Source organism: Diceros bicornis, chromosome 15 (assembly GCF_020826845.1).
Source record: "Diceros bicornis minor isolate mBicDic1 chromosome 15, mDicBic1.mat.cur, whole genome shotgun sequence".
NCBI classification, from domain to species: domain Eukaryota; kingdom Metazoa; phylum Chordata; class Mammalia; order Perissodactyla; family Rhinocerotidae; genus Diceros; species Diceros bicornis.
Window position 1 is genome coordinate 47,475,593 of NC_080754.1, and position 23,844 is coordinate 47,499,436.

Genomic DNA, 23,844 nt, shown 5'->3' on the forward strand with positions numbered 1-23,844 from the left:
AAAAAATTAATACGGTTTTCTTTTTTTTTTAATATTTTGTTTATTGCAGTAACATTGGTTTATAACATTGTATAAATTTCAGGTGTACATCATTATACTTCTATTTCTGCATAGATTACATCATGTTCACCACCCAAATACTAATTACAACCCATCACCACACACATGTGCTGAATTATCCCTTTCGCCCTCCTTCCTCCCCCCTTCCCCTCTGGTAACCACCAATCCAATCTCTGTCTCTATGTGTTTGTTTATTGTTGTTGTTATCTACTACTTAATGAAGGAAATCATACGGTATTTGACCTTCTCCCTCTGACCTATTTCACCCCACATAACACCCTCAATGTCCATCCATGTTGTCACAAATGGCTGGATTTCATCGTTTCTTATGGCTGAGTAGTATTCCATTGTGTATATATACCACATCATCTTTATCCATTCGTCCCTTGATGGGCACTTAGGTTGCTTCCAAGTCTTGGCTATTGTGAATAACACTGCAATGAACACAGGGGTGCATGTATCTTTATGCATTGGTGTTTTCACATTCTTTGGATAAATACCCAGGAGTGGAATAGCTGGATCATATGGTAGTTCTATCCTTGATTTTTTGAGGACTCTCTATACTGTTTTCCATAGTGGCTGTGCCAGTTTGCACTCCCACCAGCAATGTATGAGAGTTCCCTTCTCTCCACATCCTCTCCAACACATGTTGTTTCCTGGCTTGTTAATTATAGCCATTCTGACGGGCGTGAGGTGATATCTCATTGTAGTTTTGATTTGCATTTCCCTGATAGTTAATGATTTTGAACATCTTTTCATGTGTCTGTTGGCCATCTGTATATCTTCTTTGGAGAAATGTCTGTTCAGGTCTTTTGCCCATTTTTTAATTGGGTTTTTAGTTTTTATGCTGTTGAGATGCATCTGTTCTTTGTATATTTTGGAGATTAAGCCCTTATCAGATGTATGGTTTTCAAATGTACATTTGTATTTCAAATCATTAAAGTGGAATCTGGCACCAGGAGAATATGTCTACTTCACTCAAAATATTGACAAAATAAGTCATCCTCAATTGGTCTCCCAGGTCATTATCAAATATTTACAATATGTAAGGACACATTATAGCAAGTAAATTATTTTGTGCTTTTAAAATAATCATTTCATGGACATACTTTTACTTAAAAAAGAAAAAAAGATCTCTAAACTCCCTATAATTAGTAACCAAAACCTATATTTTTACATTGTCTATAGTGTTTGCATAGTTTTGCATTTTTATTAAAAACTCCACACATAGACACAAAGAAAAAAGTTGTGTTGATTATGAAAGTCAGCAGCAAATTATAAGGTCTGAAAATTCAGATGTCTTATATAAATATAGATGGGATATCATGTGTTCTATATCACCTTAAATCCAAGGAGAAGACAGTTTGCTTTCTGAATTATTCCCCAAAAGCTATAAAAGCTTTACAAAAAAAGAACCAAATCTTGTCCTCATGCCTACAATCTTCACTGTAAAAACATTCTAGATAAGTACAAATGATTAAATAATTCTATTATTTAATTCACAAATGCTTACTCACTGAAGGCCTTTCCCCAAATGTGGCACATCTGAAATCAGATGTGATAAGCAGATCTAAAAGATACGTTAAACTTCATTTCCCCTTCCATCTCTTTTTGAAATCTTTTTTTTCTCTCTTGTTTACTGTGCATTCTTCTCTGACTCAGATTTCCAGAGAACAATCCTGAGGCAAGTAACATTAAGAGATACTCAAATATTTATTGAGCACCTACCATATGCCAACGATTATTCTAGAACTTGTCCTACATTAGGGAATAAAATAAAGACCCTGCCCTCACGGAGTGAAAGTTAGATAGACATAGACAGGAAACAAACCATAAACAACAGACATAATAAACAAGTAAATAATAAACAAACAAAAAGACTCGAAAGTTTTCCTTTAAGTTTGGCACAAACTAATTGGGGAACAAAAGCTGACCTGAGCTGAGGTAAGGCTATTTATATACTTTATTTATCTCATCATACAAATATCCATATATTTCACTGCAGAAACATTAATGTGTTTGACAATGGTACAATGCCCCAAAACCCCCGTGAAGCTGGTATATAATATGTGGTGTGTACCATATAATCTTCCTAAAATGCAAAAAATTCTAAATTCCAAAACACATGCAGCCCAGAGGATTTTGTATAAAGGACTGTGGACTTTATATAAAAAGTAGAGTGGGGAATGATGATTGCAATTTTAAAAAGATGGTCAGGTTAGGCCTAATGAAGTGGGTTTAATGGTGTCTCCTCTCCCCCAAAGGTGTGTACACCTGCCTAGAACCTGTGATTGTGACCTTATTTGAAAATAGGGTCTTTGCAGAAGTAATTAAGTTAAGGACCTTGAGATAAGATCATCCTGGATTTGAGGTGGGCCCTTAATCCAATGACAGATGACCTTATAAGAGAAAGGCAGAGGGAGATTTGAGGCACAAATACACAGAAAGGAAGGGCATGAGAAGATGGTAGCAGAGATTGGAGTTACGCAGTTACAAGCCAAGGAATGTCAAGGATTGCCAGCAGCCACCAGAACCTGGGAGAGTGGCATGGAATGGATTCTCCCTCAGAGCCTTCAGAAGGAAACAACCCTATTGCTATAGACTGAATGTTTGTGTGCTCCCAAAATTCATATGTTGAAACCTAATCCCCAATGTGATGGTATTTGGAGGTGGAGCCTTTGGGAAGTGACTAGGTCATGAGGCTGGCCCCCTCATGAATGGGATTAGTGCCCTTATAAGGAGCCCCCAAAGAGATCCCTCGCCGTTTCTACCAGGTGAGGACACAGCTAGAAGATAACTACTGTCTATGACGCAGGAAACAGGCCTTCAGCAGATAAGGAATCTGCCCATGCCTTGATCTTAGACTTCCCACCTTCCATGACTGTGAGAAATAAATTTCTATTGTTTATAAGCCAGCTAGTCTATGGTATTTTGTTATAGCAGTCTAAATGAACAAAGACACCTATCAACACATTGATTTCAGAACTCTGACCTCCAGAACTATGAGAGAACCAATTTCTGTTATTTTAAGTCACTCAATTTTTACTAATTTGTCATGGTAGCTCTAGGAAACTAACATACCTAATTAAGAAAGTAACATTTGAGCAAAGACTTGAAAGAGGTGAGGGAGTTAAGCCTCGTGGATATCTATGAGAACAATCTAGGCAGAAGAATGAGCTAGTATAAAGGCCTAAAGTAGGAGCATGTCTGACATCTTCTAGGATGGCTACTGTGGCTGTGTTGACAATAAGTCAGGAGGGGACCAAGGATAGAAGCAAAAACCCTTAGGACACTAGTGAGATATCTCAAACAAAGAGATGATGATCATCAACTGAGACCAGGGTGGTGTTAGTGGAAAAGCAGAGAAGTAATCAAACTCTGGACATATTCTGAAGGCAGAGGCATTAGCATTTCCCAATGTACTAAATGTAGGTTATGAAAAAAAGAGAGAGTTTTTTTGTTTGTTTGTTTTATGTTTTTTGATTTTGTAGGCTGAGAAACTGGAAGAATGCAGTTACTACCTACTGAGTTATGGAACATCAAAGCAGATTTGGGGGAGACTATCAGAAGTGTAGCATAGTTTGAGATGTCTATTAAATGTCCAGGTAGAGATGTTGAGTATGTATTTAGTCATAGGAGTTTAGGCTCCAGAAGACTGGTCAGAAGTGGAAATGGAAAGTTGAGAGTCGTTAACATAGAGCTGATATGAGATCACTAAAGATGGGAAGGGACGACAGAAGAGAACCAAGGATTGACCTCTGGGGTACTCTAACATTAAAAGAGTAGTATAAATGGATAAACTGGTAAAAGAGATTGACAAAGACTGATTAGTAAAGTAGGGGAGAACCAAGAAAGTGTGGTACACTAAGGCCAGAGATGGAAGGAGGAGTGATTAACATGGTCAGATTCTGCTCATAGGTCAAGTAGATGAGGATTAAGAATTTACTAATGGATTTAGAAAACATGAAGGTCATTAGTGACCTTGATAAGAGTAGTTTTGGTGTATGTCTGAGCAAACACCTGAGAATGGGCTTAAGATAAAATAGGAGGAAAGAAACAGGAGGCAGCAAGCATGGATAATTATCTAAAGGAGTTTTGCTACAAAGAAGTAAGAAAAATGGGGTTAGTAGTTATTGGGATAAGGAGTAAGGCTAAGAAAATTTTAATTAATCTCTTATTCACTTGAATCTGCAAATATAGATTTTTGAATTCTTTTGAAACAAGCAATCACACAGGATACATTGTTAGATTTACAAAAATTTAATACGTAGAAATTTTAAAATCATATGGAAAAGAAAATAATTTATATTTCAAAGTTGTGTATGAAGTGTTTACCTCAGGAGGAAAAAAAAACCCAGAAACATTGAAACTAAAAAAACACCAAAAAATCATGTTATGAGACCACAACCAGAAGTCACTTAAGTATATATGTTAAAAACAAGGTCATTGAAAATAAGAACCTGATTCTTTTTGCTTTTAGATTGGAGACTATTGTGTTGATCTACAATAAGTGGGATTAACTAGGAAACTTGGCTTTAATAAGATTAAGAAGGAGCAAAGTTTATCTTTGCAATTAAAACTGTCTATAGTCAAGGTGTTCCTTAATAAAATAGACTTATCTTACTGACCCTAGATGCTACATTAACAAAGATGAATAAAGTATAGAAGGACATATATTTAGCAAATATGTTAGTAAATACAGAACGACATAAAATACTTTGAAAGCTTTACTTGTGAGCTGGAAGCCTATTTATGCTTCTATAAACTCAAAAAAACAATGCTATTTGGGCTTGTCTTATGCTGGAAAAGCTATAAAATCCTTCTCATGCATAGCTACATAAAATAACTTTAGCTAAATACACTTATTGAGATTGAAGAAAGATAGTAATACACAATTTAACATAAACGTTGCAGGCCACAAAAGGCCTGCAGGAAAGCATGGCATTGGCACATTGACTTGTCTTCTTTACATGTTCTTTTTTTGTTTATTTGTTTGTTTTTTATACTTTTATTTATTTTTTCCCCCAAAGCCCCAGTAGATAGTTGTATGTCATAGCTGCACATCCTTCTAGTTGCTGTGTGTGGGATGAAGCCTCAGCATGGGCGGAGAAGCGGTGCGTTGGTGTGCGCCCGGGATCCGAACCCAGGCCGCCAGCAGCAGAGCGTGCACACTTAACCACTAAGCCACGGGGCCGGCCCCTAACTGGCCATTTTTTATCTTATGTTCTTCTGAGGCACACTAATTATGAAAGAGTCAGACATGAGACATGATGTCTTGAATGAACAACAGGAAAGTGGGAACAAGGAGAAGCTTTGGAAAAATTAGAATTAACCTTCCCTTGCTGTAGTGTACAGGGGCAGAAAGAACAGAACAGTAGAACAGATATTGAGCTTATTGCCAGAAAGAAAAATTTCCAGGAGGCTAGAGAGTCATTCCATCCTCAGAAATAGATTAAGCAATCATCACAGACACTAGGAGTAGAGTAACATGAAACATTTAATCCCAAGAACCTGTAAACTAAGGTGCTTTTAAAAACCTAGTCCAAAACATGTAGGTTTTTGCAATGTTTTAGATTTTTCACAGGAACATGTTCTCTCATGCAATTTTAAGCAGATTTAGCTGTCTAGGCCATAAATTTTCTTAGAGGATAATAATTCAACAGTTTGGCCAAATCCCAGAGACTAGATCCATTAAGGTCCAAAAAAAAAAAAAAAAAAGATTTACTTGGAAAAAAAATATTTGCATTAACTAATATACAGAAATCTTTCATCTGAGTTCTCAATTTGGCAATGAATAATTCACTACATGCTCAATTCAAACATTGTGTTTAATCATTTAAACACTGTTTTTCCTTAAAGTATTTTATGAAATTTATTTATTTTTGAAGATCTTATTAGATTGTACCTACGTATATATCATTTTATTATATTTCCACAGTTAATTGCAAAGCCATTTCAAAATCAAATGCTAAGTAACCAAATTGGAAGTGACCAGTATATTTCTTTGTGTTCCTCTTTAAGCTTGTTTCATGTCAAATGTATACATAAAAGCTAACATTTGAGTAGTACACTCTTGGTTTTAGAAGTGCCCTAAAATATCATCATATATAACCCTATGAGTCTCCTCTATATCATCTCTAACTAGTGGTAATTCAATTTATGCTGGACTACATCTGTTTATAAGGAATTCACTGTCTCATGATAATAAAATTTCTGTTTTTCTTATGAGGAAAAAATCACACCATCTTTAAACTTCACAAAAGTCCTTACTTACACTCAGTGAAAATCTCTTGCCTTGTAGCTACCATCTATTGGGCTTAATATGAACCCCCTTGCAATTCTACTCAACAACTCTAATTTATACTCTACATTACATATCTTCAAAAACTTACTTAGGACAGCTATAGATACTAAAAATTATGGCTCTTTGACCTAAAGAAAATGTATTTACAATAAAGTGAATCCTAAAACCACAGTTGAAAGGTAACAAAAAGTCCTGGAACTAAATGGTTGTGTTCAAAATGATGTTTTCCTTTTGTTATTGGGTTTGTTTGTTTTTTTTTGTAGGGGAGGCAGGGTTTTTTCTGGATGCCTAATATGGGCAGAGTTAAGAAGTGAGCAGAGACTGAGGAAATCCCTATTTACTCCACATGCTGGGAGTAAAAGGAAGCCTCAATTTGAGATAATTGGAGACCAATTTAATTAAGCTCTAAAAATACATTGATCAACTTTTTAAGTTTCTTAACTGTTGTACTGAATTATCAAGATATAAAGTATGGTGGAGAAAGGAGGGAAGGGAATATCCACATGGATGCAAAATATATGAAAATAGAGCTGAAAGTAAGAGTCTAAGTTGCTTGTAGCAATGGCACATGTTATATACTGAATGTTTGTGTCCCCCCAAAATTCATATGTTGGAGCCCAAATGCCCAGTGGGATGGTATTTGGAGGCGGGGCTTTGGGAGGTAATGAGAGTCAGATGAGGTCATAAGGGTGGGGGTCCATGAAGGGATTATTGTCCTTATAAGAAGAGGAAGTGAGACCAGAGCTCTATCTCTCTCTCTGCCATGTGAGGGCACAGTGAGAAGGCAACCATCTGCAAGCCTGGAAGAGAGCTATCACCAGGATCTCAGTCTGCAAGCACCTTGATCTTGGACTTCCCAGCCTCCAGAACTGTGAGAAATAAATGTTTGTTGTTTAAGCCACCCAGTCTATGGTATTTTGTTATAGCAAAATGTGACTAACCACATAACTAAGACCCCTGTCCAAAATACGTCCCCTCAGGCCATCCTACATAATATACTTGTTAAAATGCAATATAACAGAGGAGGGTGATAAATCATTAATGTAATCAATAGAATTTGTTCAGCTGTAACGATTTTCAGACTGTGGAACTTCAGGTATGACCCAGTGAATGAGGAAATATTAAGGAGGCAGATGGAATAAGACCTTATCAATCTTAAAATCTGGACAGGTGTCATTTACATGATATTTTTTGAAGGACATAGAGCAGCTGCTATCACACAAAAAGTATCTCCCAGTTATGTCTGAAATTCCACCATTATAAATATAACAATTTACTGTGAAGATTTCATTAGATCATTTTATGCCAAAGTGTGATAAGAAGGTTTTATGATGGGAGGGATAGAGGGGAAAATGGCTAGAGGGTGGTTAGCCATGTTACAAAGGAACTGTAGCAAACAAGTTGAACAGTAAAAACAAAAATAATAACAAACTTGACTACTCCACAACTCTTGTCAATAGGTCCTGTCTCTCTTGTTTTACTCTAATGGAGTCTTAGAATGAGAACCCAAACCCTATTCAATATCCTTCTCTATCTTTACATCTTCCCTACATGCAATATACAGGAGAGACAAGATTCTTATTATATTTTTATGTAAAACATATCATTCTCTTAAAGTCCAAGATTATTTGTGCTACTGATTAACATCTGATTACATTAAAAAATATATATAGTATACATTATAATACATGATGGAAATAAATCTGGTTGAAATATTAGGTTTTTGCACAACTCTCAAAATATACATTTTACTTTTTCCAAAAGATCATCAGATTTCATTTTAATCTATTTTTTTAAGTGGATTAATACCAAGGAACTTAAAAATTCAGAAATTAATATAAGCACTATAGAGGCATTTTCATTCATCCTAAGCATTTATCTCTATATTATAAATATAGATAGCACTTTCACATTTAATTGTAACGGTCCACATAAAATGAAAAATAAGCAAATAACATTCTACTTTAATCCTAACTGGCAATATGATACTTTAACTTGAGATTTCATTTAAATGTTGATCAAAAGTACAGAAAATTCTTTGCTATTATAATTGTTATACTGCAAATTATAGTTATTTTAGTCATAAATTAAGGGACAAGGAATTTTTTTCTTAGAAAATAAGACATATTCTGTTTCTCTGGAGAAAAGTTAATAACTCTTAACAGGAATATATTAGGACATCAAGTGAATTACATTTTTTTGACATAGAAAGAACTTTAGAATTCACCTTAATGCTGTTTGGATTACGAATTCCTTTGAAAATCTGATAAAATCTATTTTCTCTCTGAAAAAATGTACATGAACACAAAAATCCTTAACCTGGGCTCTGTCAACTGGTGGTTCATAGAAAGGTTTCTGGAAGTCCATGCCTCTCTTGAGTATCTATGCAAATGTTTGTGTGTGCATATACGGTGAACAATTATTTCATCATCTAAAACCTACTTTTTCACTCTTGCTTTTTGATTAATTCTGAAAATTAGTGAGCAAGGCAATGATACGCATACGAAGTTTATTTTGTTACATGTAAAATAAGTCAGACATCCTAGAAGTGGAGAGGTTGAGAACAAGGGCTAAATGTGTTCTTAAAATGAACTGGATGACGGTGGATTTTTTCCCAATCATGAATTTTAACAAACCAGGCTCTCCATCCCCTAGCAGCTGAAATGAGTTGTTCAGCAGTCAGAAAATCTCATCACTCAAGACAGATGCTTATCGCATCTACTCATATAAATAGGACATTTGTAAAATATTTAAGTAGCAAAAAGTATACCTTGCATTGCAATGTACTTCATTTATGTAGACTCTCGGGCAAAGTTATTTTTCCTTGAGCATTCACCTTCTCAATGATGCTTTTATATGCATATAGATTGTCCTCACGCCCTAGAATCCTAGGTATAATCTCCTGAGGCCAATACTTGCCATGACATGTCATTCACATAAAACGCCTGCAGTCATATCACATGTTTTGTCAACCTGTACATTCTTAATCACTTTGCTGTGCACCTGCTGCAATGCAACCTGTCAATTTGGCAGGAAAGAGGGCCGGGAAATCCCCATGCTGCCTTCTTGTCCACTATGCAAGTATTTTAACTTGGCACATTAAGTATCAGTAGGGGAGACTGGAGTCAAGAGGCATTGACATTCTGTTCTCATGTAAGAGTAAATTTGTGAAGGAAATCTAACACTTTCCACAAAAGCAGCTCACCTAAACCGCGGTTAACATCTTGGACATGTGCACAGGTGCAATCTGGTAAATCGGCACAGAGCCTTGACTGTATAGGCACACACGCACTGAGATGAAGTAAAAACAGCATACTACCATCCACTCTGTTTAAAATTTAAAGCTTTAAATTTTAAGCTTAAAATTTAAGCTTTAAAACACTCCACTGTAATCAGTGGGCTGGAAACATGTTTTGTGCCAGCCGAGAAAAACAAAGTCAGCACTCCAGTAACTAATGTTTTTTGGGCATATACAATGAACAAATGTTTGAAATTCTCCAAACACACGAGTCATGCCAGCATGCCTTAGTACAACTGGTTTCTTATCCCTGAAGTAACCTTTCCATTTACTTAACCAGAGAGCCCTTCATTCTTCAGGGAGGAATCAAATATCGCCTCTCTGCTTAAACTTCCCTCTTTCCATTCATTTGCCTCCAGGCAAGATAACTTGCACACTGATGATGGTAACTTAAAAGCTGTTAATAGCTTTAGATATTGTGAGAAAGCAATGAGGGGACTTAAATAAAATTCCCAGGATCAGTCCCTTGCATATAGTAGCCTTCCCATACCTCTTTTTAAAAACGTGAACTTTTATAAAATGCCTAAATCCCATGACTAATGTTTGTTCAGAGGCACTAAACTGGCTAAAGCACCTTATTTCATATAATTCTCAATATATATCCTTGGAGGAAGTTAGAATGTGGATGAGAGACAATCTAAACCTATCACTAGGGGGCCGGCCCTGTGGCGTAGCAGTTAAGCGCACGGGCTCTGCTGCTGTCCGCCCGGGTTCGGATCTCGGGTGAGACCCCACGCACTGCTTATCAAGCCATGCTGTGGCGGCGTCCCATATAAAGTGGAAGAAGATGGGCACGGATGTTAGCCCAGGGCCAGTCTTCCTCAGCAAAAAAGAGAAGGATTGGCATGGATGTTAGCTCAGGGCTATCTTCCACACATACACAAAAAATAAATTAAAAAATAATAAATAAACCTATCACTAGCTTCTCTCTTCAATGTGTAAGATTAAAACAAAAAATAAATTCGAGTTTGAATATTTTGCTTATACCTGACATGTCTAAAAATTGACTGCCTATAATTTATCTTTATCAGATTGTATCCCTGATATGTACAAAAGTTTCAGTGGAAGCTAGACGGGAGCCTCAAAATTAAAGCATAGTTGGAGAAAATTATACTTTTCTTTATAAATAAATATAGACTTGTATATTATATTTCAAAATATATATCCTGTTTTGTTTTTTATATTAAATTGATTAATGCAGACCACTGCATCCAGAGCCACTATTCTACACACATAGAATGCTTAACAGACTTTTTAACCAATGAGTTTAATTACATTGTGGGTTAGAAAGAAATGGATAGGGAAGAAATAGGCGAAGATTACTACTTATTAGTTCCCACTGTGAGAAGGTAGGGGGTACACTGCGGCCAGAAAAGTCAATACAGTCTCTTCGCTGATGTTCTCAAAATAGCATCTTTAATGGCTGGAGTTATAAAGATAATGAGGTCCCCAAACTGACCAAACAAGGCATTATAGTATCAAAGTTAAATGACCATACCTTTAATTAGATTCTGAAACTCAAGAGGGAGTAATTGTAGAATGTTTATCAGAGAATTCTGAAGCTCCATAAACAATATATTCATATATATAAGCATTTTTTTTTCTTTTTTACATTACTGTGTAATGTCACCCCAGCAGAATATGAGTTGCTGTGGTCCATGACTCACTGAATTTAGTGAGCTTCAGTAGCTCCTAACACTATGTCTGGTACATAATCCTATGTTAATAAATATTTGTTGAATGAACAAATGCATAATACTAAATTTGGTATGTTTAAATTTAAAGATAAATCTACTTCAGTTAAATGTTCTAAACTTGAAAGAATTTCCAACTTGCTGAAAATGGCAACTGAAGGAGCCTGTGTCTAGTCAAGAAAGCCATCATTACATGAGTCAGACAGACCTGGGTTTGAATCCCAGCTCTACCACTTAGTTCCTATATAATCCTGAGAGTTCCTTTACCTCACCGAGCCTTCTGTCAAATGGAGAAACTGGGACCTATTCTCTCACATGGTAAATGTGGGGATTAAATCCCGCCATATAGGTAAAGTGTTTTGGGTTTCTTTGCTGAGGAAGATTGGCCCTGAGCTAACATTTGTCGCCAGTCTTCATCTTTTTGCTTGAGGAAGACTGGCCGTGAGCTATCATCTGTGCCAATCTTCCTCTACTTTGTGTATGGAACGCCACCACAGCATGGCTTGATGAGCAGTGTGCAGGTCCATGCCCAGGATCTGAACCTGTGAAATCTGGACCGCCGAAATGGAGCAGGCAAATTTAACCACTACGCCACCAGGCTGGCCCAGGGAAAGTGTTGATAGCAATACCCACCCTCTAATAAAAGTTCAGCATATAGTACCTATTCTCTTCATCATCATCATCACAGATGTTAGATATTTGTTTTAACAGAATGGAAGTTTTTACCCATTTTGCTGATTCGAGGATGAAAATTTGTGAAATAGTTACTTCTAAAATGATAATCACAATGTTCAGCACTCTACATAAGCTTTGGAGAATCTTAAACATGAAAGTTTAAAAAAAAATTCCTGATTAGGCCCTTCTATTTTTGTATTAAAGTATTAGAGATAATCAAAAGTATCATGAGAGAATAGCTAGCTTTTTCTTAAGACCAGGTAATATACTTAACTCAAATGTATGTTCCTAGTTTCCAACAGAAAGTTGTTTAGAGGAGATGATCATTGGTCACTCAAATGCAACCAAAAAATGTTCTTTACTGTACATACACTACTTTGATTCCTCTGAAATTCTTCATTTTTAGTCTGTATGGCATACTTTTACTAACTACAGAACAAGAAAGAAACAACTTTCCGATGCCAGATGCTGAAGATCAATAGCTATTTCCCAAACTTTATAGCATAATTAAAATGTGTAACAGGAATAATTTTCTCTTCAAACCCTAAGGCTAAGCCTAGAATTATTGACTAAGTCAAAGTTATGTGGTGTAACATTTTTTATTATGTTTATGGATAATATAAAGGAGTTTATGGCTCTTACATGTAATTTGTTAAGTGAGAAACACTGAAGAGGAAATATCCTCTGCATCAGCAAAGCATCAATTGTTTAAAAACCTCTTTAAGGTGTATTTTGTAGAGGTAAATCTATATTCCTTTATACTAGTTTGTGGTCACCTAAAACTTCAAACTGAAGGTTAATGGTCAAAACATTCTTGAATTTAGTAGAACCCATTTACTTCAAACTACTTCTTCAGAGCTTTATCACCTTCAATAAAAGTGCCAGGAATGTAGGTATGATGGAAATATCATAAGGATGTGAGGATAGGTAGGACAAGAGGAATCACGATGTACCCAAACAGAAAACAGGGTGTTTACGTGAAGTTATGCGAGTTTTTGTAAAATACACTATCTACAGAAAAGCAGATATGTCAGCCATAGAATGGACTGTGGATAAAATATCACTCTTTTCATTAATAAAAATTAACGGTCACTAATTTTTGCATATGGATATAAATGGTAAATATTTGAAATACTCTCCTGGGACAGTCTATTAAAAAAAAAAAAGTAGCTCTTTTAAAATGATACTCCTGGGAAATGTAGCAGTTAAGAAGCAATAGAGTTGGACATCTCCTAGATTTAAATCCTTGCTTTGCCCCTTACTGGTATTTACTGATGCCCAAATATATTACTTGTTCTTTTCATTATTGTTAATGATGATAATAATAACATCATACAAAACCTGATGTGAATCACTAATTATCCAAGAGTCTTGAAATCTTTCAGTGGATAAACATAACCCCAACCTTATTTTGCTTTCTTCAAACAGAGTCAAATGGAAGTGTGTCCCCCTCATCCCAAGTCTCATATGTCTGTCACATTCATGCTATATGACCAGTGGTATATATGGATGCTTTTCTAATGTTACATAGATGAGAAGATACCACTATAAAAGCTTATTGGCAGCGAAGCCTGGGTGTTCCACTGTTTTTCAAAAGCTGGATGGATTTGTAATGAAATGTACTCTCTCTCTTCTAGTTCTGCTATAGTCCAGTGGTATGCAATCTGAAGATAACTAGCTGGAGTAGGCTTATTGGGTGGTGCTAAATGATGAAGCCTAAGTATTCCAAGAGTAACAATCTCAAGCTAAATCCACAGACAAGCCAATAACACACACACACACACAAACTCATTCATGTCTCTATGAAAACTGACTTAACAATCAGCCTGCATTTTTTTCCCATTGCTTTCCCACATTCACTGACACTATTTCCTGTCTTACTTTACTGAGGCTGCTTCTGGCCAATCCTTTTATTTATCTTTCATGGATTCAACACCCCACACCCAGCTCCACCCTAACTCTTGGCTGGATGAACTCATTCTTTACTGCAAAGATGCAGGCCATTTGGCAGGAGCTCCATCACCCACACTTCTCTGTAACCCGGGAATCTGTTATTACACTCACTATCTTAGTTTTCATTATAGAAAGAAAGCTACCCTCCTGCCCTTTAAAGTTACTCTAGTGATCCAAGTCCTCATCTTATCAGACACACTCTTTCTGTTTTAGCTCCTTCATTCTCTCCCTCACTGATGATGTTTCCTCATTTGTGAAAACTGAAAATTGTATTTACATCATAGAACCGTTGTGATGTGACTACCTCCTTTGTTCACTCTTCTTTCTCCCCCTCCCTAACTGTGGTCATTTCCCAGGGCACAATTATTGAACTTCTACTATTTTAAGCTCCTTACAGTTTGACTTTATAATTTTGTATTCTTCTGTCACCTCATTCCTGATAATTCTCAAGTTGTTTTTTCCTCGTGTCTACCTTAATTCCAGGCTTGAATCACCAAATACTAGCTACTTAACTATTCTGTCATTTGATAGTTTGCACCCTTCACCCATTTTCCTGAAAATTCTGTCATCTTTATCTTCTCTCTCTCCCATGACCCCATCTCAGTTTCTTTCATTTCTGCTTAGACGTTAGATGGTAGTGTTCTCTAGACTCTATCATCAGTCTTCTTCCCTCTTACTTTAACATCTATCTTTGTATAATCTCACCTATCCCTAATGTTATCTACGGCTTAAGTTTTAGTAATTTCCAGCTCTTTAATTCCATCCTAGTTCTCTCTCCCAAGGTCTAGTCTTATTTTTACAATCTAAGTCCTGGACGTTTTCATCAATATACTGTCATGCACTGCATAACGTTTTGGTTAATAACGGACAGCATTTATGACGATGGGCCTGTAAGATTAGTACCATATAGCCTAGGTGAGTAGTAGGCTGTACCATCTAGGTTCGTAAGTACATTCCGATGTTTGCACAATGATGAAGTCACCGATCGATACATTCTCAGAATGTATTCCCACGGATAAGTGATGCTTGACTTGTAACACTTATAATTTAAAATCACTCTTGTTTAAAGCATTCTCATTTATTTCTCTTCCCTAAACTGTTCCCCATCCTACATTCCCTAAATCAGTTAACAATACTATTCTTTCTGTCACTGAAGCCAGAAACCTAGTTTTCACAACCTCTTCCTCCTTTCACACTCAGTACAAGCAAACACCAATTTAACCTCAAGTATGTCTCAAATTTATTTCTTTTTGTCAAATCCCACCATTATCACATGAACTCAGCTCTCCATCACTATTAGATGATCGACAATGATGAGGGTGAATTAGAAATAGAGCAGAAGGGCAGGTTTCTTTCTATAAAGAAGATATAGTCATAATTATCTGTATTTGTATTTATTGAGCATCTAGTCCTCATTGGATGGTTGTGAAGATTAAATAAAATAATGTATGTTGAACACTTGAACAGTTTCCGGCACCTGGGATACACTTAATAAATGTTTTCCTCTATCAATACGACCCCCGTTATCATCATCATCATTTACCCTCAAACTCTCTGAGAGCTCATCTAGGTAACCCCAACCAAAGTCACTGCAACACAGAACAAGAGGAAATGAAGATGAAAAAATTTTCTAATTTTGAATGACAATGCACTGCTCCCAATATCCTAGGATAGAGACTCTATGTCAACTATTATTCTTCTGGATAAAGGTCTCTTTCAATTTTAAAACTTTATTTGCCAATGTTTTTTTAGTTAAGCCTTCTTGTTTTATTTTGTTTTGTATTTACCATGTTAAGTGACTGCTACTTTATGCTGAACTAATTTTCATGTTAGAATAAATGTAAATTGCCTAGGCACACAGGAATAATACTATGCATTTTATGTTTGTTTTTTCTGAGCATATTAAACTTGTTAAAAATATAGTATGTGTTAGTTATGGTTTTAGGAACTAGAAACACAGCAACAAACAAGTCAGCCATGGTCTTTCATCTCAGGGAGAAAACATTTTATTACAGGGAAATAGGCAATAAACAAATATTGTGAGATTTTGGTGAGATATTAAAATAATTAAAATCAGGCATTAAAACAGAGACTGGTTGCTTCAGTTTGAGAGGCTAGAGAAGGTATCACTGAAATATTTGATCCAACAACTGAATGACGAGAGGGAACAAACCATAGGAAGTTCAGCAGAATCTACTAGTATGCAGAGGTCTTAGTAGGAGATCAGCTTGGTGTGTTTATTGGAGGAAGAGAGAAGGCCAAGATTGCTGTGAGATTCACATAAGCTTAGTAAATTTCTGCCTTAATCTGGTACCCAACAAATACCAGTTTTTCCGCTTTTATATTTAGGTGATTATGAAGATAAATTATTTACTAGCTAATGAACTTACATACATGAAAATTTAACATGAAGACTTTCTATTAACTAAATACCAATGTTATTGTGTATTATGTTAAGTCACGTAAGAGTATTTTGATAAATATAATTTAGTAATTACTAATTCCTAGAAATACAACCAATATTATAAGTTGTCTAATCTAGAAAAAAAAGATGATGCTTAAAATAAATCCATAGAGGTAAACTGAAAAGAATATAAAATATGAACCTAAAACTGATGAGAACTTCAACTCCAAGAATAAAATCATTACTATTTTCTTATTAAATTTTCTTCATTTTTTTCCCCAAATTCCTATTTACCCGTATGGAAAATAAAAACTTAAGGCAACATCATTACCTCACGGCACCTGAAGTTTATAGGTTAAAGTCTTTAAAATAGGTTTATAATGCAACATGAAAATTATCAATATTGATGTGCTGTTCTTTATTCTTACTCTCTATCCCTGCCCCACCTAGCCCCTACCACCCCATATCTGTCACAGTGACTGTACTGAACCTTTCATTAACCAAAATGAACACACAACACTTATATAAAATTCAGTAAGAACTCCAGGAGAGACACATGAGTAATACCATATGCTTATAAAATATATATATAGCAGCCTAATTTTTAAAATGACCTATTTTTATATTCCGAAATTTCAACAGTGTGAATATTTAAATCATATAAATACTTAGATGTTATAAAGTCTATATTTCTTAATTATTCTTTTGTTTTTTCTTTTCTTTTTATTTTCAGATTTACATAATATGTTTCAAATTTTTTCCTTATAAATTTTTTTCCGACAAATGTCTGATAGGATGATATAGCAGCTTAGGGAGCTCAAAACAAAATCATCCATGTTAAGATTCTGAGATGAGTTAAATAATACTATTTTCTTTATCTCTATACTTCTTTTAACTTTATGTCTCAGTGTTGCCTAATAAAAACCCTCTTTTCTAGTTAGGCTTCTCTTCTGTCATCTATAGAAATTATTTTGGTTTCTATCACCATGTCTAATCAAGAAATCTATGCATGTCTTAAATAACTTCCACATTTTTATATCATTTGAACACCATAAATCTTAAAACCAATTTCTTATTTTCTTTTGACTGTAGGAAGCTTGAAAGCAAATTTGTGTCTTGCTTGGTAGTTGTTCAGAATGTTCTGGCACATTTTGTATACAAATTTTAACTGTTACATTATTTTAACCTTATTTTTTATTATGTTTACTTATTTGAAGCCTATTTCAAAATAGGAATTCTTGGCAAATCCTTTTTGTTTTCAATACGAGAGGAAAACATAGCAAGCAAATACATGGATAGATACAATTTCTATGCCTTGTTTCTGCTGTTTATTTTGCCAGAAAAGACTTTCTTCCTTCTGGCCACTTATTCTAATTTACCAAACCTGCCAGAATCAGTTTATATCATATCTCCTCTGTGAAACTCTCTATAAATTTCTAGACTTCTCTATAAATTTTTAGATACATGTCTGTGGTTATAACAATACCAAAAATTGGCAAGAGTGGAAGTAACTTCCCCCCTTTGTGGCAAAGTATATTCTTCCATCTCTGAAACCTACCATCAGCAAATGTGGAAGGGATGAAGAATTTTTAAAGATTTATTAATAGTTTAAAGGAAGATGGGACTCGTCCATGATTGCATTAAAGGTCCATAAACAAAGAGGAAAATAAAGCACACTGACCCACCAACCCTCTCTGCTTCTCCTGCCCTGTTTTCAAAGGAACTCACTTTTGAGAAAACAAAAGAGTCACAGAGATGGAATGGTTTCAAGAATTTAATCAGTTCTCGAAATGAATCATTCACCAAGGTCTGAAGTCACACAGCAGTTAATTGTGTTGTTTAACAGGTATACATGTGCACCTTTTGCATGTTTCTATGAATTGCGTTAAATTCAGTAGTTAACTTTTCAAAACATTTCTTTTTTGGGCTCTTTTAGTAAACAGGATTTCATACCTATCCTCCAAGTCACATTCAATTTTTTTAGTACACAATACACAACTTGCATTACACTGATCAGGGGTTTGAAGAGGACAGGCAGATTGCATTTGAAGATAAATTATAAAGGCATTTATGAATGTGCCTTCCAACGTGTTCAACTGTGGAGGTGCTTAAACATATCTACCAACAGAGCAACAAAATAGCCCTGTCAAATAAAACTATTTACACATACTTTTCCTGAAGAGAGATTAGAAGCTCAAGGGATCAACTGAAGCTCAATGCTCTTTTTTGTGTTTTCACCCTAATAACATTTTCTTTGCAATCTTGTCAGTCGCTCATTTTTCCTTCACTTATGTATCAAGTGTAATATTTTCCTATAAGTCAAGTACATGCTTTGTTAATAATCCTTCCCGCCCCCAAAAAAAAACTGATACAAAGAAGGTAGGCTTACTGTCCTAGTCAATTAACTAAATTTGTTTAAACTCTTTCCAAAATCTAGAGAACAGGCATATAGTGTAATAATTATATGGTATTTATACATGTATAATCATCAGATTATTACTGCAACCTTTGTCTCATTTCTTTAAGAAAAAGAAAGCAGATTCAAAGACAGATCCAACCTTTTAAGTACATGGAAAAAATTTTAATTACATTATTAATAATAATGTTTAAACAATCAAGTCATTCTGCAGGTATGTATCACCTTTTCTTCAAGAAGATTTTATAGTGACTTTAATAGAAACTTAAAACTTTTCCTTTAAAACAATTTCATTGCCATAAAATTCACTTAAATCAAGTGGGAAAAACTGTGCCTTTCAGACCATTTAAAAGTCTAAGAACAAACTCTAAATTTTAAAGTGTTAGAGAATTGGCTTTGCCCCCAACAACAGGTTTTAACTGAACACCATATTGTTAACTGCCTTTATCTCATGTTCCACTCATGTACATTGCTCGCTATTTATTTCTAATAAAGTAAAGATCTTATTTCCATTGAGAAAGACAAGAAAACAAGAGCTCCTCAACTCATCTATTTTGATTTCAGTAACTATTTCTTATATATTATTTCAGAGTTCATTTCCTAATCTCATTTGCCTGCTTCAGGGACTCTCTGCCTCGTACCTGGGAAAAGTCCCCAAGCCATCTTCATGTGTACCTTCGCCTAACCCATTGAGGTCAGACTCACCTGGGATTTCATGCCTTGACATTCTCTGCAATTTTACCTCCTCCAAGCGTGCTTGATTTTGTCCTCAGATTAAAAGACCTCTCCAGCAGAGATTCGGGAAGTTTCAACTCCAAAACGCCCTGTTACCTCAATATCTAAATTTCAACATCAAAATATCTCAGGCCTTCAAGTGTTCCAACCTATCACTAAGAGCAAGCGAAATCCTTCCTCCTGGAACAAGAGCTCCTTGCACTTCTCTTAATTGAAACTGCTGTTAAAGTTCTATAAGCTGGGGAGGAAGAGTCACAAACTGGTTAGTCCTCTTTGGAGTTTTAGCAAGATTTCAAGGCACTCACAGGCAAGATTTAGAACGATGAATGCAGAGATATTTTTTCCACCACAGAAAGTAAACATGCACAGTAAACCAGTAAAACAGGTTGGGGTATACACTACTGCTACCCTCGGGCTGCAACTTAGAAGCACAGACAGTAAGGCACCTTCCTGCCTAGATTTTTTTTTTCCTTTTACTAGCCAAATAGAATAAGTATATTTCTAAAAAATGGCTGCATCACGAGAAACATTTATTGCATGTGCCTATGGACTTTCAAGCTGACTTCTCCTAGCTGTCATGAAAGTTAAGTAAATGTTTTAAAAGCCAATGTAACTTTTACGGAGTCAAAAGAAAACCCAAGCCTGAATGGATCAGTCCCATAATAGCCTGACTGAATACTGGACAATACGTTCCAGGCCATAATTGTAGAAATTAAAAGATGTCGATATGGAAAGCATTTATAAGCCTGATTTTCCTTTTTGAAATAGGAAAGTAAATGCCTTTAGAAAATAATGTGCCAAATTCCTGCATACAATTACAGGCTTTGGGCAGCTAGGGTGAAGACCTGGGTGCTGGCAGCTGCTTCTGAGAAACCAAGGGCAGTGTTCTTACCTTCATAGGATCCCTGTTTGCTACTCTACAAAGTGAAGATATTGGACTGGGGGCTCTCTCTAAGCTCACTCTTACCTTGAAAATGTTAATATTTTACAGATTTTTTATTTCCCTAACTCTGATAGCCAAATTCTCCTTCAGTGGGTTGCTAAAGAGTTCTCTCCTCTCTGCTAGCCTTGTATTCCACAAGGTCTGGCCAACTCCTCTTAGAAACATTTTTCCCCCTGAGCTCTAGTCTTTTGTAGCCTTTCCTACAGGGAAGGCTGTAGCAGGGGTTTCCCAGATCTAGAGAACTAAGAAGAACTGAGGTAGGCAGGAGGGCTATAGTTAAAAGGTGCTCAAAAACGTCCAAGCAGTTGATACCCACTCAGTCTGAGTGACAAGTGTGTGTTGAGCAGCCCAGCGGAAAGCCCCATTCAAAGAAATCTCCTCTCACAAGGTTGTTCTGGCATTGAACTCAGAGATGCTTTTTATTCAAATGATTCTGACGATAAATTAGTATATCATATGCTCTACAAAGAGACAGGTGGCCTTGGACATGTTTTGACTAAGGAGGAGGAAGAGAGAAAGAAAAAAGCTTATGGGGCCAGCCCCGTGGCTTAGCGGTTAACTGCTCGCGCTCCGCTACTGGCGGCCCAGGTTCGGATCCCGGGCGCGCACCAACGCACCACTTCTCCGGCCATGCTGAGGCCGCGTCCCACATACAGCAACTAGAAGGATGTACAACTATGACATACAACTATCTACTGGGGCTTTGGGGGAAAAAAGGAGGAGGATTGGCAATAGATGTTAGCTCAGGGCTGGTCTTCCTCAAAAAAAAAAAAAAAAGAAAAAAGCTTATGGGGCTGAGTTCCTGAGGTAGGAGGGACTCAGTAGATGAGGAAAATAGCTGGATAGTGATGGATTCTTTCTCTTTTGTATAATTCTGACTAGGGTCTGTCCTGCTTGTTAATAAGAATTTTTGAGAGAAGTAGAAAATGCATGTCCTTCCTGATAGAGAATAGGTAAGAAGCTCTTACATGCCCAAGGGTAGCCTCTGGAGAAACCTTAGCCTAAGGCATTTTCCAGGGAGCTGCCTTCGAGGAAGGGAGTTGCCACCCTCCTGTCATCCCAGCCATGGCCTTTCACTATTGTCACAGACTGACAAAGTGACACTCAGTGGTACATGTGTTTGCAAATATTACGCAAAGAAATCATGCTTCCTTTCCTCAGCAAATAATAATGCTCAGAAAGAACTTGCCCCTATTCCTTATGCCATAGTATTTATACATTTTATATTCATTTTCAAAAATCAGAAAAAATTTCTAGCATTCTATCCTACCCTAGATAATTCTATTTTGTGAATCTTGAGAATATTATGAACATTCATGTATGAATTTTTTATCTAATTGTTGGTGGAGTTACTTTGTCATTGGGCCTGAAAGGGAGAGATTGGTTTTTATGTTTGAAAAGATAATTGAGATCTGTTCACATTAAGCTGAAGATAACCTTGGAAAGACTTTACTTTCATTCGAGACAAGATAGATTCCTAATACTGCTTAAAACACTAAATGTTGACTGTTTATGAGCTCCTCTAACCAGGAGACACTCAACCAGCTTCCTGGATGTAAAAATGGGTGAGAGACCTTTTGTACATTGAGCACAAAATGAATAATCTTTGATAATGTCTATGGCTAGCCCTCCAAGTTGTGACTAGAGACGGTCCAATGAATCTAGACAATCTAGAGAGAAGGCCTTAGAAAACCATTATTTGGGGCCAGCCTGGTGGCGCAAGCGGTTAAGTGCGCGTGCTCCGCTGTAGCGGCCCGGGGTTCGCCGGTTCGGATCCCAGGTGCGCAGCGACACACCGCTTGGCAAGCCATGCTGTGGCGGCATCCCATAGAAAGTGGAGGAAAATGGGCATGGATGTTAGCCCAGAGCCAGTCTTCCTCAATAAAAAGAGGAGGATTGGCAGATGTTAGGTCAGGGCTGATCTTCCTCACAAAAAAAAAAAAAAAACCATTATTCAAAGCACATGATGGAGTTCTAATGATAAGCTACTGTCATTTATTATCTTCATAGAAAAAACACTTAAATCATCCATATGTTTAATGTATAAAACATAGTATTTGAATATAGTCATTTCTGTTACAGAACAGTCATTTGTAAGCAGAGCTGACAATAATTAGCATAATTTCAGAGAACTTCAGAATCTTTCTATAAAGTCAAAAGCAAAATTAAATAACATTTCAAAATGCTTTTTTCATTTATTTTGATAAATTTTAAACTCAACCTCAGATATAATACAGGGTACTGCAGAGAAAACAGAATAATGTTAGAGCATTCCATAAATAAAGACTTATTTATGGATATATCTAAATTTGTTTTATAATATATTAAACAGATTTATCAAAACCTCTTACATTCACACATACAAATAAAGCTGCAAATTATCCCCACAGTGCTTTCCTTATAGTTAAAAAAAATTTTCAAAACATTTTAAAACCAACAACAGAAGGACCTTTGTTTCTTGTTAACTCTCACCTGATTAATAGGTTAATTTAATAATCTTAAGACAAACACAACTGGAATGGAATCATTTCAATACTCCAAGAAGAGAGATCTGAACTATTTGTAGACCTACCGAGGATACATTTCAACTCAGATAAGATCAGAAGAGAACACATTCCTTATGGAAAAGTTTTCACAGAGTGCAAAAGGAAAATACCCTGGGATAGAACTGATCTCACCAGTATTCCTCAACACAGAAGGTTTATGGATCTAGGCACATTGTTTTCTAACTCAAACCATGACATTTAAATGATTTACTATAGCCCTTGTTTTAAATTTTGTGCATGTTTTTCTGATATATACTGATTATTAATTCTTAAAGTAGTTGCATAGATAGATAGGGGAAAGGGAAAGTTACCCTTGCACAGTAGAACATATTACCAGAAAAACAACATGTATAAAAGTGCCAGAGAAAAAGAAAAAAAAAACCCAGAAAATCTAGACACATTCTAGGACTCTAAAATAAGAAGTAAATATTACCCATGATCCTGACACAAAGAGAGATGATAAGGGGAGAGGGGACAGGCCTGGTTACTCCTCAGTTTATTTCAATCCCTGAACACCAATACGGGTGATACACCCACACAGCCTAGGACAGGCTATTCAGGTGGCTGTCAGTCATACATTTTTATACAAAATCATTATTATATGAACAAATTTAACAACCTAGATGTTTCCCATATACTTTTCCAAGGAAAAATATTACAGAGACAATTAAAGTATATGTTATAATCATGTACCTAATATCACTTTGTCCATAAAACACATACGAATAAATTATTTCATCAAATTATGCTAAATGAGCCCTCTACCTTATTGTTCTTCTTCAATAGAATGCACTAAATGACTTTTTATTAATCTTT

General features: G+C 35.9%; 1 protein-coding gene across 8 annotated transcripts in view; it reads right to left on the reverse strand.

Moving 5' to 3' along the window:
• Positions 1–23,844, reverse strand: part of NAALADL2 (N-acetylated alpha-linked acidic dipeptidase like 2) — a 1,285,146-nt gene that overhangs the window by 887,915 nt on the left and 373,387 nt on the right. The window contains exon 1 of one of the 8 annotated variants that reach the window (XM_058556325.1): positions 19,510–22,558. The exons of the other annotated variants lie outside the window; for them this stretch is intronic. Coding sequence (XP_058412308.1) covers positions 19,510–19,531 — 22 coding nt within the window. The 5' untranslated portion in view covers positions 19,532–22,558. Of the gene's footprint in view, positions 1–19,509; positions 22,559–23,844 lie in introns of those variants that run through there. 8 annotated transcript variants of the gene reach the window in all.